This window comes from Salvelinus fontinalis, chromosome 28 (genome assembly GCF_029448725.1).
Source record: "Salvelinus fontinalis isolate EN_2023a chromosome 28, ASM2944872v1, whole genome shotgun sequence".
NCBI lineage: Eukaryota > Metazoa > Chordata > Actinopteri > Salmoniformes > Salmonidae > Salvelinus > Salvelinus fontinalis.
This window is the reverse complement of record NC_074692.1, coordinates 16,711,009-16,726,362: the sequence shown is the minus strand read 5'-3', so window position 1 is coordinate 16,726,362 and position 15,354 is coordinate 16,711,009. Positions and strand designations below refer to the sequence as shown.

Here is a 15,354-nt window from a genome sequence, read left to right as displayed (position 1 = left end):
CTGTGTAGTACCTCACTGAAGGCCCAGGCCCCAGGCCCACGGCACGCCACTGCCTGTAGCACAGTTGGTTTAGCCAGTTGGCCATGGGGAGGCTTGACTACCAGAATGTACATTATGTATTACGTCTCCCAGAGGGTTGGGTTATTTATAGTAAGCCAGGTTTATTTTGAGACGATGTACAGAGAATGTGTTTCATACTGTTTTCTGCTATCGCTTCTCATCATCTGGAAGAGGTTGAATATCACCACGATCAGCAGATGTGCCTCTAAACATGAAAGAGTTGCCCTCCTCTTAAGATTCAGGATTATACAGTGCCTAAACAAAGTATTCATACCCCTTGACTTATTCCACGTTTTGTTACAGCCGGAATTCAAAATGGAGTAAAAATAATAATAATTCTCATCCTTCTACACACATTACCCCATAATGACAAATGTTTTTAGGAAGTTTAGCAAATGTTTTGAAAATGAAATACGGAAATATATAATTTATATAAGTATTCACAAAGGTGAATTTGCCTCCCAGTGTCTGTTGGAAAGCAGACTGAACCAGGTTTTCCTCTAGGATTTTGCCTGTGCTTGTAGCTGTATTCCATTTCCTTTTATTAAAAAAATACTCCCTAGTCCTTGTCGATGACAAGCATAACCATAACATGATGCAGCCACCACCATGCTTGAAAATATGAAGTGTGGTATTCAGTTATGTGTTGTTGGATTTGCCCCAAACACAACATTTTATATTCATGACATAAAGTTAATTTCTTTGCCACATGTTTTGCAGTTTTACTTTAGTGTCTTATTGTAAACAGGATGCATGTTTAGGAATATTTTTTTCTGTACAAGCTTCTTTCTTTTCAATATGTCATTTAGATTAATATTATGGTAGCTACAATGTTGATCCATCCTCACTTTCCTCCTTTCACAGCGATTAAACTCTGTAACTGTTTTAAAGTCACCAAACAGGAAACCACTCACCCAGAGGTGGCGCTCCTAGTGGCCGGAGACTTTAATGCAGGGAAACTTAAATCAGTTCTACCAAATTTCCATCAACATGTTAAATGTGCAACCAGAGGGAAATAAATTCTAGATCACCTGTACTCCACACACAGAGACACGTATAAAGCTCTCCCTCGCCCTCCATTTGGTAAATCTGACCACAACTCTATCCTTCTGATCCCTGCTTACAAGCACAAATTAAAGCAGGAAGCACCAGTGACTCGGTCTATAAAAAAAGTGGTCAAATGAAGCAGATGCTAAACTACAGGACTGTTTTGCTATCACACACTGGAACATGTTCCAGGATTCTTCCGATGGCATTGAGGAGTACACCACATCAGTCACTGGCTTTATCAATAAGTGCATCGAGGATGTTGTCCCCACAGTGACTGTACATACATACACCTCACCAGAAGCCATGGATTACAGGCAACATTCGCACTGAGCTAAAGGGTAGAGTTGCCTCTTTCAAGGTGCGGGACTCTAACCCAGAAGCTTACAAGAAATCCTGCTATGCCCTGCGACGAACCATCAAACAGGCAAAGCGTCAATACATGTTAAGACTGAATCATACTACACCGGCTCCGACGCTCGTCTTATGTGGCAGGGCTTGCAAACTATTACAGACTACAAAGGAAAGCATAGCCGCGAGCTGCCCAGTGACACGAGCCTACCAGACGAGCTAAATTACTTCTATGCTCGCTTCGAGGCAAGAAACACTGAGGCATGCATGAGAGCATCAGCTGTTCCGGACGACTGTGTGATCACGCTCTCCATAGCCGACGTGAGTAAGACCTTTAAACAGGTCAACATACACAAGGCTGCGGGGCCAGACGGATTACCAGGACGTGTGCTCCGGGCATAATGCTGACCAACTGGCAGGTGTCTTCACTGACATTTTCAACATGTCCCTGATTGAGTCTGTAATACCAACATATTTCAAGCAGACCACCATAGTCCCTGACCACCATAGTCCCAGACCACCATAGTCCCAGAACACAAAAGCAACCTGCCTAAATGACTACAGACCCGTAGCACTCACGTCCGTAGCCATGAAGTGCTTTAAAAGTTTGGTAATGGCTCACATCAACACCATTATCCCAGAAACCCGAGACCCACTCCAATTTGCATACCGCCCAAACAGATCCACAGATGATGCAATCTCTATTGCACTCCACACTGCCACTTCCCGCCTGGACAAAAGGAACACTTATGTGAGAATGCTGTTCATTGACTACAGCTCAGCGTTCAACACCATAGTACCCTCAAAGCTCATCACTAAGCTAAGGATCCTGGGACTAAGCACCTCCCCTCTGCAACTGGATCCTGGACTTCCTGACGGGCCGCCCCCAGGTGGTGAGGGTAGGTAGCAACACATCTGCCACGCTGATCCTCAACACTGGAGCTCCCCAGGGGTGCGTGCTCAGTCCCCTCCTGTACCTCCTGTTCACCCACGACTGCATGGCCAGGCACGGCTCCAACACCATCATTAAGTTTGCTGACAGTGGTAGGCCTGATAAACGACGAGACAGCCTATAGGGAGGAGATCAGAGACCTGGCCGGGTGGTGCCAGAATAACAACCTATCCCTCAACGTAACCAAGACTAAGGAGATGATTGTGGACTACAGGAAAATGAGGACCGAGCACGCCCCCATTCTCATCAATAGGGCTGTAGTGGAGCAGGTTGAGAGCGTCAAGTTCCTTGGTGTCCACATCCACAACAAACTAGAATGGTCCAAACACACCAAGACAGTCGTGAAGAGGGCACGATAAAGCCTATTCCCCCTCAGGAAACTAAAAAGATTTGGCATGGGTCCTGAGATCCTCAAAAGGTTCTACAGCTTCAACATCGAGAGCATCCTGACTGGCTGCATCACTGCCTGGTACAGCAATTGCGCGGCCTCTGACCGCAAGGCACTACAGAGGGTGATGCGTACGGCCCAGTACATCACTGGGGCTAAGCTGCCTGCCATCCAGGACCTCTACACCAGGCAGTGTCAGAGGAAGGCCCTAACAATTGTCAAAGACCCCAGCCACCCCAGTCATAGACTGTTCTCTCTACTACCGCATGGCAAGCGATACTGGAGTGCCAAGTCTTGGACATAAAGGCTTCTCAACAGTTTTTACCCCTAAGCCATAAGACTCCTGCACATCTAATCAAATGGCTACCCGGACTATTTGCATTGTGTGCCCCCAACCCCTCTTTTTACTCTGCTGCTACTCTCTGTTTATCATATATGCATAGTCACTTTAACTAGACATTCATGTACATACTACCTCAATTTGGCCGACCAACCAGTGCTCCCGCACATTGGCTAAGCGGGCTATCTGCATTGTGTCCCACCCACCACCCGCCAACCCCTCTTTTACGCTACTGCTACTCTCTGTTCATCATATATGCATAGTCACTTTAACCATATCTACATGTACATACTACCTCAATCAGCCTGACTAACCGGTGTCTGTATGTAGCCTTGCTACTCTTATAGCCTCGCTACTGTACATAGCCTGTCTTTTTACTGTTGTTTTATTTCTTTACCTACCTATTGTTTAATACCTAATACCTTTTTTGCACTATTGGTTAGAACCTGTAAGTAAGTATTTCACTGTAAGGTCTACTACACCTGTTGTATTTGGCGCACGTGACAAATAAACTTTGATTTGATTTCACCATTGGCCTCATGGTGAAATCCCTGAGCGGTTTCCTTACTCTCTGGCAATTGAGTTTGGAAGGACGGCTGTATCTTTGTAGTGACTGGTGTGTATTGATACACCATCCAAAGTATAGTTAATAACTTCACCTCGCTCAAAGGGATATTCAATATTTACCCATCTACAAATAAGTGTTCTTCTTTGCGAGGCATTGGAAAACCTCCCTGTTGTTTTTGGTTGAGCCTGTGTTTTAAATTCACTGCTCAACTGAGATACAGATAATTGTAAGGTTCATCTGGGGTACAGAGATGAGGTAGTCATTAAAAAAGCATGTTTAACACTATAATTGCACACAGGGTGAGTTCATGCAACTTATTATGTGACTTGTTATGCACATTTTTACCCCTGAACTTATTTAAGCTTGCCATTAACATACCAGCAGGGTGGAATACTTATTGAGTCAAGACATTTCGGCTTTTCATTTTTAATTAATTTGTAAACATTTCTAAGAACATAATTCCACTTAGACATTATGTGGTATTGTGTGTATGCCAGTGACACATCTCAATTTAATACATTTAAAATTCAGGCTTTAACGCAACAAAATGTAGAAAAAGTCCAGGGTTGTGAATACTTTCTGAAGGCACTTTAATTGTTGCATCAAGCTGCTGTCTTCTGGAGCATCCCTTTAGTGGGACTTGGCTACGTCATTGCTGTTTCTCTATGCTACTGCTGGAGTCCATATGTCTTAGCTCATATCAGTACAGAAACTAATTGCTATGTCCTCCACTGGTTGATGTGGTCCTCATGTTAATGTCTGTCTCTCTCTCGCACACTCTCTTTCTCTCTGTCTCTCTCTGTCCGTCTGTCTCTCTCTGTCCGTCTGTCTGTGTGGATAGGATGTGGAGACAGTCTGCAGGAAAGCAGTGGGAACTTCTCTTCTCCTGGCTTCCCCAACGGATACTCAGCCTACATGCATTGCATCTGGAGAATATCGGTCACGCCAGGGGAAAAGGTGGGAGGCATGATGAGGCCTTGGAAAACTGACTGACATAGAAACTTGGATCAGTCTTAGAAGTGCTTTGTTTATCATGGCTTAGTAGTGATACCTCTGTTTTCCTTAGGATAATGTAATCTTAGATGATGATCTATATGATCCCTTTGAGTCAGAACTGGAGTTTTGTTCTTCTCATGTTAAAAAAAAAATATATATATATATATAAATGCTGATGCCCCAGATACTCAACTAGTCTAAAGGCCAGTTTATTGCTTCTTTAATCAGAACAACAGCTTTCAGCTGTGCTAACATAATTGCAAAATGGTTTTCTAATGATCAATTAGCCTTTTAAAATGATAAACTTGGATTAGCTAACACAACGTTCCATTGGAACACAGGAGTGATGGTTGCTGATAATGGGCCTCTGTACGCCTATGTAGACGTTCCATTAGAAATCAGCCGTATCCAGCTACAATAGTCATTTTCAACATTAACAATGTCTAGACTGTATTTCTGATCAATTTGATGTTATTTTAATGGTCAAAAAAGTTACTTTTCTTTCAAAAATAAGGACATAAGTGACCCCAAACTTGTTAACGGTAGTGTGTGTATATGTATGTGTGTGTGTATGATATATATATATATATAATCACCCGACCTCAACCCAATTGAGATGGTTTGGGATGAGTTGGACCACAGAGTGAAGGAAAAGCAGCCAACAAGTGCTCAGCATATGTGGGAACTCCTTCAAGACTATTGGAAAAGCATTCCAGGTGATGTTAGTTGAGAGAATGCCAAGAGTGTTCAAAGCTGTCTTCAAGGCAAAGTGTGGCTGCTTTGAAGAATCTAAAATCTAAAATATACTTTGATTTGTTTAACACTTTTTTGGTCACTACATTATTCCATATGTGTTATTTCATAGTTTTGATGTCTTCACTATTATTCTACAATGTAGAAAATAGTAAAATAAAGGCAAACCCTTGAATGAGTAGGTGTTCTAAAACTTTTGAATGGTACTGTATATATGTTTTATTGTCACATGCTGGATATATGCAGGAAAATGTGTTGTTTTACAGGTTCAGCCATAGTAGTACCACGCCCCTAGAGCAAATTAGGGTTAAGTGTTTTGCTCAAGGGCACGTAGGAAGATTATTTTCACCTTGTCGGCTCAGGTATTCGAACCAGTAACCTTTCGGTTACAGGCCTAACACTAACTGCTAGGCTACCTGCCGCACTGTACCAGTTCTGTAACCTTGCTCTCTTGGTTTTTAAGATCATTCTGAACTTCACCTCCATGGATCTGTACAGGAGTCACCTGTGCTGGTACGACCATGTCGAGATCAGAGATGGATACTCCAGGAAAGCCCCTCTGAAAGGTCAGGATTTATTAGAAGAAAGATATAGTTCCATACATGCACTACACTACGGTACAGTGATGCTGAAAATAAACTTAATATAATAAGTTTGTCTGGACAAAAAAGTAGTTCTGGAGTCTGATAAGGTGATCTGGTGTGTGTGTTCCAGGTCGTTTCTGTGGGGATAAGCTGCCTGAACCAATCATCTCCACTGACAGCCGGTTGTGGATCGAGTTCCGCAGCAGCAGTAACTGGGTGGGGAAGGGCTTCTCCGCTGTGTATGAAGGTAAGGCCAGAGCCTGAGCCCCAGCAGCCCCATAACAACACAGCTCAGCTGACTGACTGGCCACCTGGGTCACAGACTGAACAACGTGCCTGAAAACAGCTCAGTGATTCTGTCAAATCCCCACATCTGGCTGCCTCCATGCTAATGGGTAGAGCACGTTATTCTGCATTAATCAGATTTTGGTCCGAGGTGATTTTCAGCTCAACATTATATCCAGACTGTAGAGCATGATGTTTTTAATATAGGAATCATTTTTAATAATCAACATTATGAAATACATGCAACAAAACACAATACCCTTGAGAGAAATGTGGTAATGATGATGATGATGATAGATAACGATGACATCACTGCATGTTCTCTGCCATTCAGCCATCTGTGGAGGGGAGGTGAAGAAGGATAACGGACAGATCCAGTCTCCTAACTACCCAGACGACTATCGGCCCAACAAGGTGTGCATATGGAAGATCAGTGTGTCTCAGGGCTACCACGTCGGCCTGACCTTCCAGTCCTTTGAGGTAAGAGATACGAGCCGCTTTGTTATTTTCATACCCTCACATCAAGTAGCACATTTTTACACAGTGCTACACAGACTGCGAATCCTACCATGACATTGGGGGTTTCCATTTTTTTCATGGGACTGATTGTTAAAATTGTATTCATGTGGCATGATGTTATTTTCATCTGATCGTCAAACAAATCACTTCAAAAAGTAGACCACCTACACACTTTCGTCCACTGCAAAATAATTACAGCATTGTGCACCCGCGATTGATGAAGGGAAAGAGATTTGTTGCAAAATACCCCAATTGTCATTAGGCCCACTCTTGTAGCCTGAATTAATTTATGCGTCTTGCTGACAAATTGACATTTTTTGTAAAAAGAAAAGTCGGGTACACCTGAAAAGGGGCTGAACTACGGATGTGTCTGTCCCAAGCTCATCGGCAAGGTAAACTTTTGAGGGCCCAGTTAAAACAATGTTGCAAGTTTGCTAGCGATAGCTCAAGACAGAGGCAGAGTGAAGAGATGAAATTGATTGAAAGAACTTGAACCAACTGAAACCAGTTTAAACCATGACAGAGAGATGGGGGTGTTCGTTTAATTTGGAATAAGCTTTTATTTGTATATTTACCACTGTAGCAGTACACAATTGCGTTGTAAACAAATAGGAGATTGGTTAAATTAGCCCCCCCAAAGTTAGACTTTTGTTACATTTAGCGGCACTCATGTCTCATTCAGGAGGGCCCCCTAACTCCCCCACCCGCTTTCAAATTTACATACTGCCGCTACATCCATATCCTCTGCAACCTTTAATTATGAAAATGAATTGAAGTTCTACTAACCCTGTCCCTTTGTCTCCTCTTTTCCTTAGATTGAGAGGCATGACAGCTGTGCCTATGACTACCTGGAGGTGAGGGATGGGAACTCAGACAACAGCCCACTGCTGGGACGCTTCTGTGGCTACGACAAGCCAGATGACATCAAGACCAGTTCCAACCAGCTGTGGATGAAGTTTGTGTCTGATGGCTCTGTCAACAAGGCTGGTTTCGCAGCCAACTTTTTCAAAGGTCAGATCTCAAGGGTTTGGACTATAGAAAATAACACCTAAAAAGTCATTGCTGATGGCATATACCCTCGTTGTAGAAATTACCAGTGTGATTTCCATGTAATAAATCTCTCAGCAGCATGTCAAATTGAGTAATTTGAGAGTAATTCCGTCATGATTGATTTAGTTAAATTATGTTTATTTCAGGATAGTTAAATTGCAGCATTCATCATTTGTGACTTATAGGCTGTTGAGTTGCGAGGCCGTGTAAAGGTAACATGTTATTGTTGTGGTTGTAGAGATGGACGAGTGCTCCAAGCCCGACAATGGTCGCTGTGAGCAACGCTGTGTCAACACACTGGGCAGCTACAAGTGTGCCTGTGACCCGGGCTACGAGCTGGCTGCCGACAAGCGCAGCTGTGAGGGTGAGTACAGTAGAATGCTGCCCAGAGCCTGCTCAATAATGTCTCCTCTACTGCAGGTCACATAGTAATGCAGTTCACTGCTGTTATTTAATCACTACCACCCAAATACACCAAGTCCAGTTGCCCCACAAACAGTAGCTAGAAAAAATACCTCTAGAGATTTGTCATTGGATTGTCATTTGGATTTCTGCCACCAAATGGGGTTGTAATTTGATGTACTCACCCAACCAAAATTCAATCCAACATCACAGGTAATCAGAGCCCAACGCAAGTGTTTAAAAACATCCTAATTAGATGATCACCTGTAAATTAGAACCAGACAGAAGTTTTCGTTCTTTTTTTTTTTTACCAAACCTGACCACTGTCTGCCTCTAGAGGAGGAGGCCTGCTATTACATGTTCCTCAAACATTGAATAATTATCGAGCTTAACCCTTTTGGATTACATACATTTCTGCATGTTTAAGGTTTTGGTGAAAATAAAGTAGGGTGTCTGTTATAACATTATCCTCAATGGTTTATTAATACCCAGCTTAACCTTTTTGGATGACACGCATTGTGTTTTTAAGCTTTTTGGGGATAATACCCTACCACACTTTGCATTAATACGTCAGAACATGATATTGCGTAACTGTCAAGCCTGTCTGAGACCATCAGCGGTAGGTTGCTGTGAAAACAGCAGGTCAGCCAATTGTGTTGACCTTTATTGACCGATATGTGTAATGAAAATGATTCTGCTACTACAGATAGATGTTTTGCACAAATTGTCAGTGATACACATTTTTATATACACCATTTTATCATTATAACCATATGAAGTTTAAGCACATCTTAACCATTGTCCTGGTCTCCTCTCCTCTCCTCTGTCTGTGTAGCTGCCTGTGGAGGTTTCATCACCAAGCTGAACGGCTCCATCACCAGTCCAGGCTGGCCCAGAGAGTACCCCCCCAATAAGAACTGTATCTGGCAGCTGGTGGCACCCACGCAGTACCGAATCACTCTGCTTTTTGACGTCTTTGAGACTGAGGGCAATGACGTGAGCACCGGGGTTGTTATGACTGAGCACGGGTTGGGTTTGTTCTATCCCCATGGGTCTTAGTGGTGTCATCGTGAAGCTGTCCTCCTGTCTGTCATAGAGTACATACTGTTTGTAATATATTCCTGTGCATCGTATTTGTACAAGTTGTAATTACATTCCCTTAATGTTTCATGCTGTAATGGCCTGCTGTTTCTCTGTCCAGGTGTGTAAATATGACTATGTGGAGGTGCGCAGTGGGCTTTCAGCAGACTCAAGGCTACATGGGAAGTTCTGTGGAGCAGAGAAACCCGAGGTCATCACCTCTCAGTACAACAACATGCGCATTGAGTTTAAGTCAGACAACACCGTCTCCAAGAAGGGATTCAAAGCTCAGTTCTTCTCAGGTGAGCCTTTGACACTGTGTGTGTGTCTTTCCCTCCAAGAGTCTGTTTCTGTGTGTACAGTGGCTTGCGAAAGTATTCACCCCCCTTGGCATTTTTCTATTTTGTTGCCTTACAACCTGGAATTAAAATGTATTTTGGGGGGGTTTGTATCATTTGATTTACACAACATGCCTACCACTTTGAAGATGCAAAATATGTTTTATTGTGAAACAAATAAGAAATAACACAGAATAACAGAACTTGAGCATGCATAACTTCACCCCCACCAAAGTCAATACTTTGTAGAGACACCTTTTGCAGCAGTTACAGCTGCAAGTCTCTTGGGGTATGTCTCGATAAGCTTGGCACATCTAGCCACTGGATTTTTTTGCCCATTCTTTAAGGCAAAACTGCTCCAGCTCCTTCAACTTGGATGGGTTCTGCTGGTGTACAGCAATCTTTAAGTCATACCACATATTCTCAATTGGATTGAGGTCTGGGCTTTGACTTGGCCATTCCAAGACATTTAAATGTTTCCCCTTAAATCACTCAAGTGTTGCTTTAGCAGTATGCTTAGGGTCATTGTTCTGCTGAAGGGTGAACCTCCATCCCAGTCTCAAATCTCTGGAAGACTGACACAGGTTTCCCTCAAGAATTTCCCTGTATTTAGCGCCATCCATCATTCCTTCAATTCCAACCAGTTTCCCAGTCCCTGCCGATGGAAAAACAGCCCCACAGCATGATGCTGCCACCACCATGCTTCACTGTTGGGATGGTATTCTTGGGGTGATGAGAGGTGTTGTGTTTGCACCAGACATAGCATTTTTCTTGATGGCCAAAAAGTTTAATTTTAGTCTCATCTGACCAGAGTACCTTCTTCCATATGTTTGGGGAGTCTCCCACATGCCTTTTGGCGAACACCAAACTTGTTTTTCTTATTTTTTTCTTTAAGCAATGGCTTTTTTTGGCCACTCCTCTGTAAAGCCCAGCTCTGTGGAGTGTACGGCTTAAAGTGGTCCTATGGACAGACACTCCAATCTCCGCTGTGGAGCTTTGCAGCTCCTTCAGGGTTATCTTTGGTCTCTTTGTTGCCTCTCTGATTAATTTTCTCCTTGCCTGGTGTGGGAATTTTGGTGGGCGGCCCTATCTTGGCAGGTTTGTTGTGGTGCCATATTCTTTAAAAAATTTGATAATGGATTTAATGGTGCTCTGTGGGATGTTCAAAGTTTCTGATATTTTTTTATAACCCAACCCTGATCTGTACTTCTCCACAACTTTGTCCCTGACCTGTTTGGAGAGGTCCTTGGTCTCCAAGGTGCCGCTTGATTGGTAGTGCCCCTTGCTTTGTGGTGTTGCAGACTCTGGGGCCTTTCAGAACAGTTGTGTATATATACTGATATTATGTGACACTTAGATTGCACACAGGTGGACTTTATTTAACAAATGTTACTATGTGACTTCTGAAGGTAATTGGTTGCAACAGATCTTATTTAGGGGCTTCATAGCAAAAGGGGGGTGAATACATATGCACGTACCCCTTTTCCGTTTCTTTATTTTTTTGAATTTTTTGAAACAAGTAATTTTTTTCATTTCACTTCACCAATTTGGACTATTTTGTGTATGTCCATTACATGAAATCCAAATAAAAATCAATTTAAATTACAAGTTGTAATGCACCAAATAGGAAAAATGCCAAGTGGGATGAATACTTTTGCAAGGCACTGTATGAGTGACGGTTCATCAATTTGACACCACAAGTGTGCTTGTGTGGGAGAAACGTTCATCAAGGTAGTGTCCCTTTATGTCCCCAGACAAAGACGAGTGCTCAAAGGAGAATGGAGGCTGCCAGCATGAGTGTGTCAACACCTTCGGGAGCTACAGCTGTCAGTGCCGCAGTGGCTTTGTGCTGCATGAGAACAAACACGACTGCAAAGAAGGTACCAATTGGCCACCTGCGCACTGAAACTGAGACCCACTGGCACATTGATTCTGGGTTTATTTATTTTATGCGGGTTGGAGCTCTAGAGGTTATTTTTAGGGGGATGACTTCCTATTGCAATGAGTGGGGGTGAGCGGGGAAACACTACCATGTGCCAAGAACAACAGCCCCTGAGTGGGGTTTGGACATTATCTTGTGTGGAGCAGAGATGATACAGGAGAGGGATGCTAACTTTGTGGATGTGTTTTTGCAGCCGGCTGTGATCACGTTGTGAACAGTGTGACTGGCACCATCACAAGCCCCAATTGGCCAGATAAATACCCCAGCAAGAAGGCATGCACTTGGGCGCTCTCCACCACTGCAGGCCATCGCATCAAAATCGTATGTGTCTGTCCCCCTCCAACTCTCTAACAAACAGATTGCATGTGTGTGGCTCTTGGTATGCTTGTGTTTGCAGGAAGGGGGGTTTGAAAGAACTGTGGAAATCATTGAGGACTTTATACTGTACTGTACTGAGCACCACAGCCTCTGTTGGCAGTGTGATTGAAACAATCCCCTAAGCATGAATGGCTCCACCTTCTGTAACATTCATACCATTTGTCTTCATCCATGGCATGCTGTACATATCTCAGCTTTTTGAATATAGTTAACTGGGATTAGCCAATGAAAAGTGATTGCATGTGTCTTCGTTCCAATGGGTTTCTAAAGGTTATTCCGCTAATAGGGAACCATTGTATTTCATACTCTATCTCTTGTAAAACAGGCTGTATACCTGCAATCCTCTTTCCCTATTTGATCTCCTTCTCTCCCCCTCATGCTTTTTCTCAGGCCTTCAATGAGATTGATATGGAGGCCCATCTGGAGTGCGCCTACGACCACATCGAGATCTACGATGGGCGCGACGGCAAAGCCCCCAGTCTGGGTCGCTTCTGTGGCACTAAGAAGCCTCCTCCCATCATGTCCAGCGCCAACAAGATGTTCATCCGCTTCTTCTCTGATAACTCTGTCCAGAAGAAGGGCTTCGAGGCCTCCCACACAGCAGGTATATTACCGCCAACACAACTTAGACTCACAACTTAGAGCCCACTGTATGGCTAGATGTATTGCACTTGCTTCTCCTCAAAGGTTATTGGTTAGTTCCTTCTGAGTGATATCTATGGATTTTTTTTGTTATTATCTCCAGAGTGTGGAGGTCGTCATAAGGCTGAGGTCAAGACCAAAGACCTGTACTCCCATGCTCAGTTTGGGGACAATAACTACCCCGGTGCGTCTGACTGCCAGTGGGTGATCGCTGCTGAGAAAGGCTACGGAGTGGAGCTCATCTTCCAGACCTTTGAGATTGAGGAGGAGGCTGACTGTGGCTACGACTACATGGAGCTCTTTGATGGTGTCGATACCAAGTCCCCAAGGCTGGGACGCTACTGTGGCTCTGGGGTAAACTCACTGATAATCTCATCTATTGAAGGACCAGCGATGTACTGTCATAATATCGGTATTCTTTCTTTCAGGTCTAGCTTTGTTGAACCAGCTGTGTTAAAACAACACTTTCAGAGATTGTGTAAAATTAGCTCTGCAGTTGAAAAATAACCTTTCACACTGTGTTTGAGTGTTAAAGTTTTGAAGATTTCTACTCTGCTCTCCGGCTTTAATCACTTTGTTAAAGTTGATGTGTTCCACCGGGTTGGAGTATATTGCTTCAGTAGCAGCTGAGCTTGATAAAAGCGGACCCTGGCTGGCTTGTGAAAGGCTCTCATGGTCTCCAGCATTGAGCTGTAACTGAGAACTAATCAGCTGACGCTGAGGCTACAGTAGGTGGGGGGGAGCTGAAACAATGAGGCCACTGGGGAGTTGAAGCATTAAATCCGTAGGTCAAGGAACAGCTTGATTTAATTTAACACACATCAGTAATAAGCCTGTGTCTCTACTGATGCCTGGTCCTGTAAATCAGTGCTAGCAGGAGCTGGAGGACACATAATGCTCACAGTACCAAGTGGGCCACTTCCTCCATCAAGCCCTTTTTAGACATATTGGACTAAACTGGAAACAGACTGTAAAGTAAAGTGGAAAGCTCATTATATGATTTTTATTGGAGAATAAGTGGCAGTTGTTCACTCCAACAGCCCTCCCCTCCCTTACCCTACAGCCCCCTCAGTCTGGATCTATGAGATATCATTTGGTTTTAATTGAAGTGCAGTCAGAGTGCCAGAAGGCGACAGCGGTTAACTCCATCTGTGTTTTCTCCTCTGTTCCCCCAGCCTCCTGAGGAGATCTACTCTGCCGGCGACTCCGTTGTAATCAAGTTCCGCTCTGATGACACCATCAACAAGAAGGGCTTCCACGTGCGCTACACTAGCACCAAGTTTCAGGACACACTGCACTCGCGCAAGTGACCAGCGGGGGCCGGAAAGGGCCGGGTTGGGCAGAGGGGCAAGTGGAGGGGCCCCCAGGGGAGGCGACAGCCTGACACTCGGAAACCTTCGGCCACCAAGATCATTCAGAAACGACAGAACAGCCGCAAGACCACAAACCGCACCTCAGCTCCCAGGGACCCCAGCTCCCTACAGACTGTGAGGAGTAAAGCCATTCTACAGTAGACCTTGTTTTTACCTTTTGTTTATGGTTATGATTGGGGCGGGTGGGTGGATATCCGGTTAGGTGGATTCAGGGGGAGAATTTTCTACCCCCGGGTTTTTTTTTGGTTCTTTTTTTATTTTCTATGCCTCCTAATGAGAGCAAAATGAACAACAGTGGATTCTCAGGACCTGTAGGAAGGCAGGCATCAGCCAGACAGATCCCTGCTTTTGTCAGGCCAGCCCCCCCACGCCAGGGGGGAAGGAGGCGAGGAGAGAAAAGGATGGGGAAGAGACTGGAGGAAGTTCCAGAGGGATTCACCAACCTCAATCTTCCAGCCAAACTCCTCCAGAATACTAGAGCTCCTCTCCTCTCCTCCTCACATTCCCACCCATATTGTTCAAGGATTCCAGTCAATAAGAGGATTAGAGGGATGCCCTTGACTTGAGGTTTTGATACTATATGTCTGAGAATTGCATGTAATTACAAGAAGAGAGAAGGAAACTGTACAGTGACAACACCAGTATTTGTAATTGGCATTGTCCTGGCAACCAGTGCAAGATTCTCGCTATTACCATTAACAAGGAAATTAAGGAAGCAGTTATCTTATTAAAGGACTAATACATGAAATGTGGCCTATGTCTTCTGGTTGGTAATTGCTTGCCCATTGAGGGGCTATTGCTGTATCTCTCTGTGTAATTGTAATGTGTATGATTATTCAAAGGGACATGACATGCTTTCCTCAACTCAAATCATCAGTAAGCACTTTACAGTGAATTGTTCAAAAATCATGAACTAACGATTTTTTGTAAAATGCAATGCAAGTTCACTTATTTTTTATGCATTTTATCACTTTTATTCCCTGATTTTATTTTCATTGCACCATTTGGTTGCTCAGGTGTGCTTGAGAGCTGTTTGTACCCTGTAACATGGGGTAATAAAGATATGGGTTCTGTTTCAGTGTTCACGTACAGTTTTAATGTGCAGCATTTTCTCTCCCTAGACTAAAACTCTCCATAAATAGTGCAATCTCCAGGGGCCATGCCAGAGCCCTTTTTTGTGACAGAAGGGTCTGGTGCAGGCGAGTCTGAGTAGGCATTGTCATAGCAACACCTTCACAATATATTCATCTGTTTATGATGGGGCTCTGCTGAATTCCATGTATTATGATGTGTTGGTATTGTGCAG

General features: G+C 43.8%; 1 protein-coding gene across 1 annotated transcript in view; it reads left to right on the top strand.

Annotated features, from left to right (window-relative positions):
* The window catches only part of LOC129826292 (bone morphogenetic protein 1-like), a 54,979-nt gene extending 39,853 nt beyond the window's left edge, over window positions 1–15,126 (top strand). The window contains exons 8-20 of the mRNA XM_055886853.1: window positions 4,548–4,663; window positions 5,919–6,021; window positions 6,170–6,286; window positions 6,659–6,804; window positions 7,659–7,854; window positions 8,132–8,257; window positions 9,131–9,291; window positions 9,497–9,677; window positions 11,468–11,593; window positions 11,849–11,976; window positions 12,424–12,637; window positions 12,779–13,029; window positions 13,851–15,126. Of these exons, the coding sequence (XP_055742828.1) occupies window positions 4,548–4,663; window positions 5,919–6,021; window positions 6,170–6,286; window positions 6,659–6,804; window positions 7,659–7,854; window positions 8,132–8,257; window positions 9,131–9,291; window positions 9,497–9,677; window positions 11,468–11,593; window positions 11,849–11,976; window positions 12,424–12,637; window positions 12,779–13,029; window positions 13,851–13,985 (2,000 nt within the window). The 3' untranslated portion in view covers window positions 13,986–15,126. The remainder of the gene's footprint in view (window positions 1–4,547; window positions 4,664–5,918; window positions 6,022–6,169; window positions 6,287–6,658; window positions 6,805–7,658; window positions 7,855–8,131; window positions 8,258–9,130; window positions 9,292–9,496; window positions 9,678–11,467; window positions 11,594–11,848; window positions 11,977–12,423; window positions 12,638–12,778; window positions 13,030–13,850) is intronic.
* The last annotated feature ends 228 nt before the right edge of the window (window positions 15,127–15,354 follow it).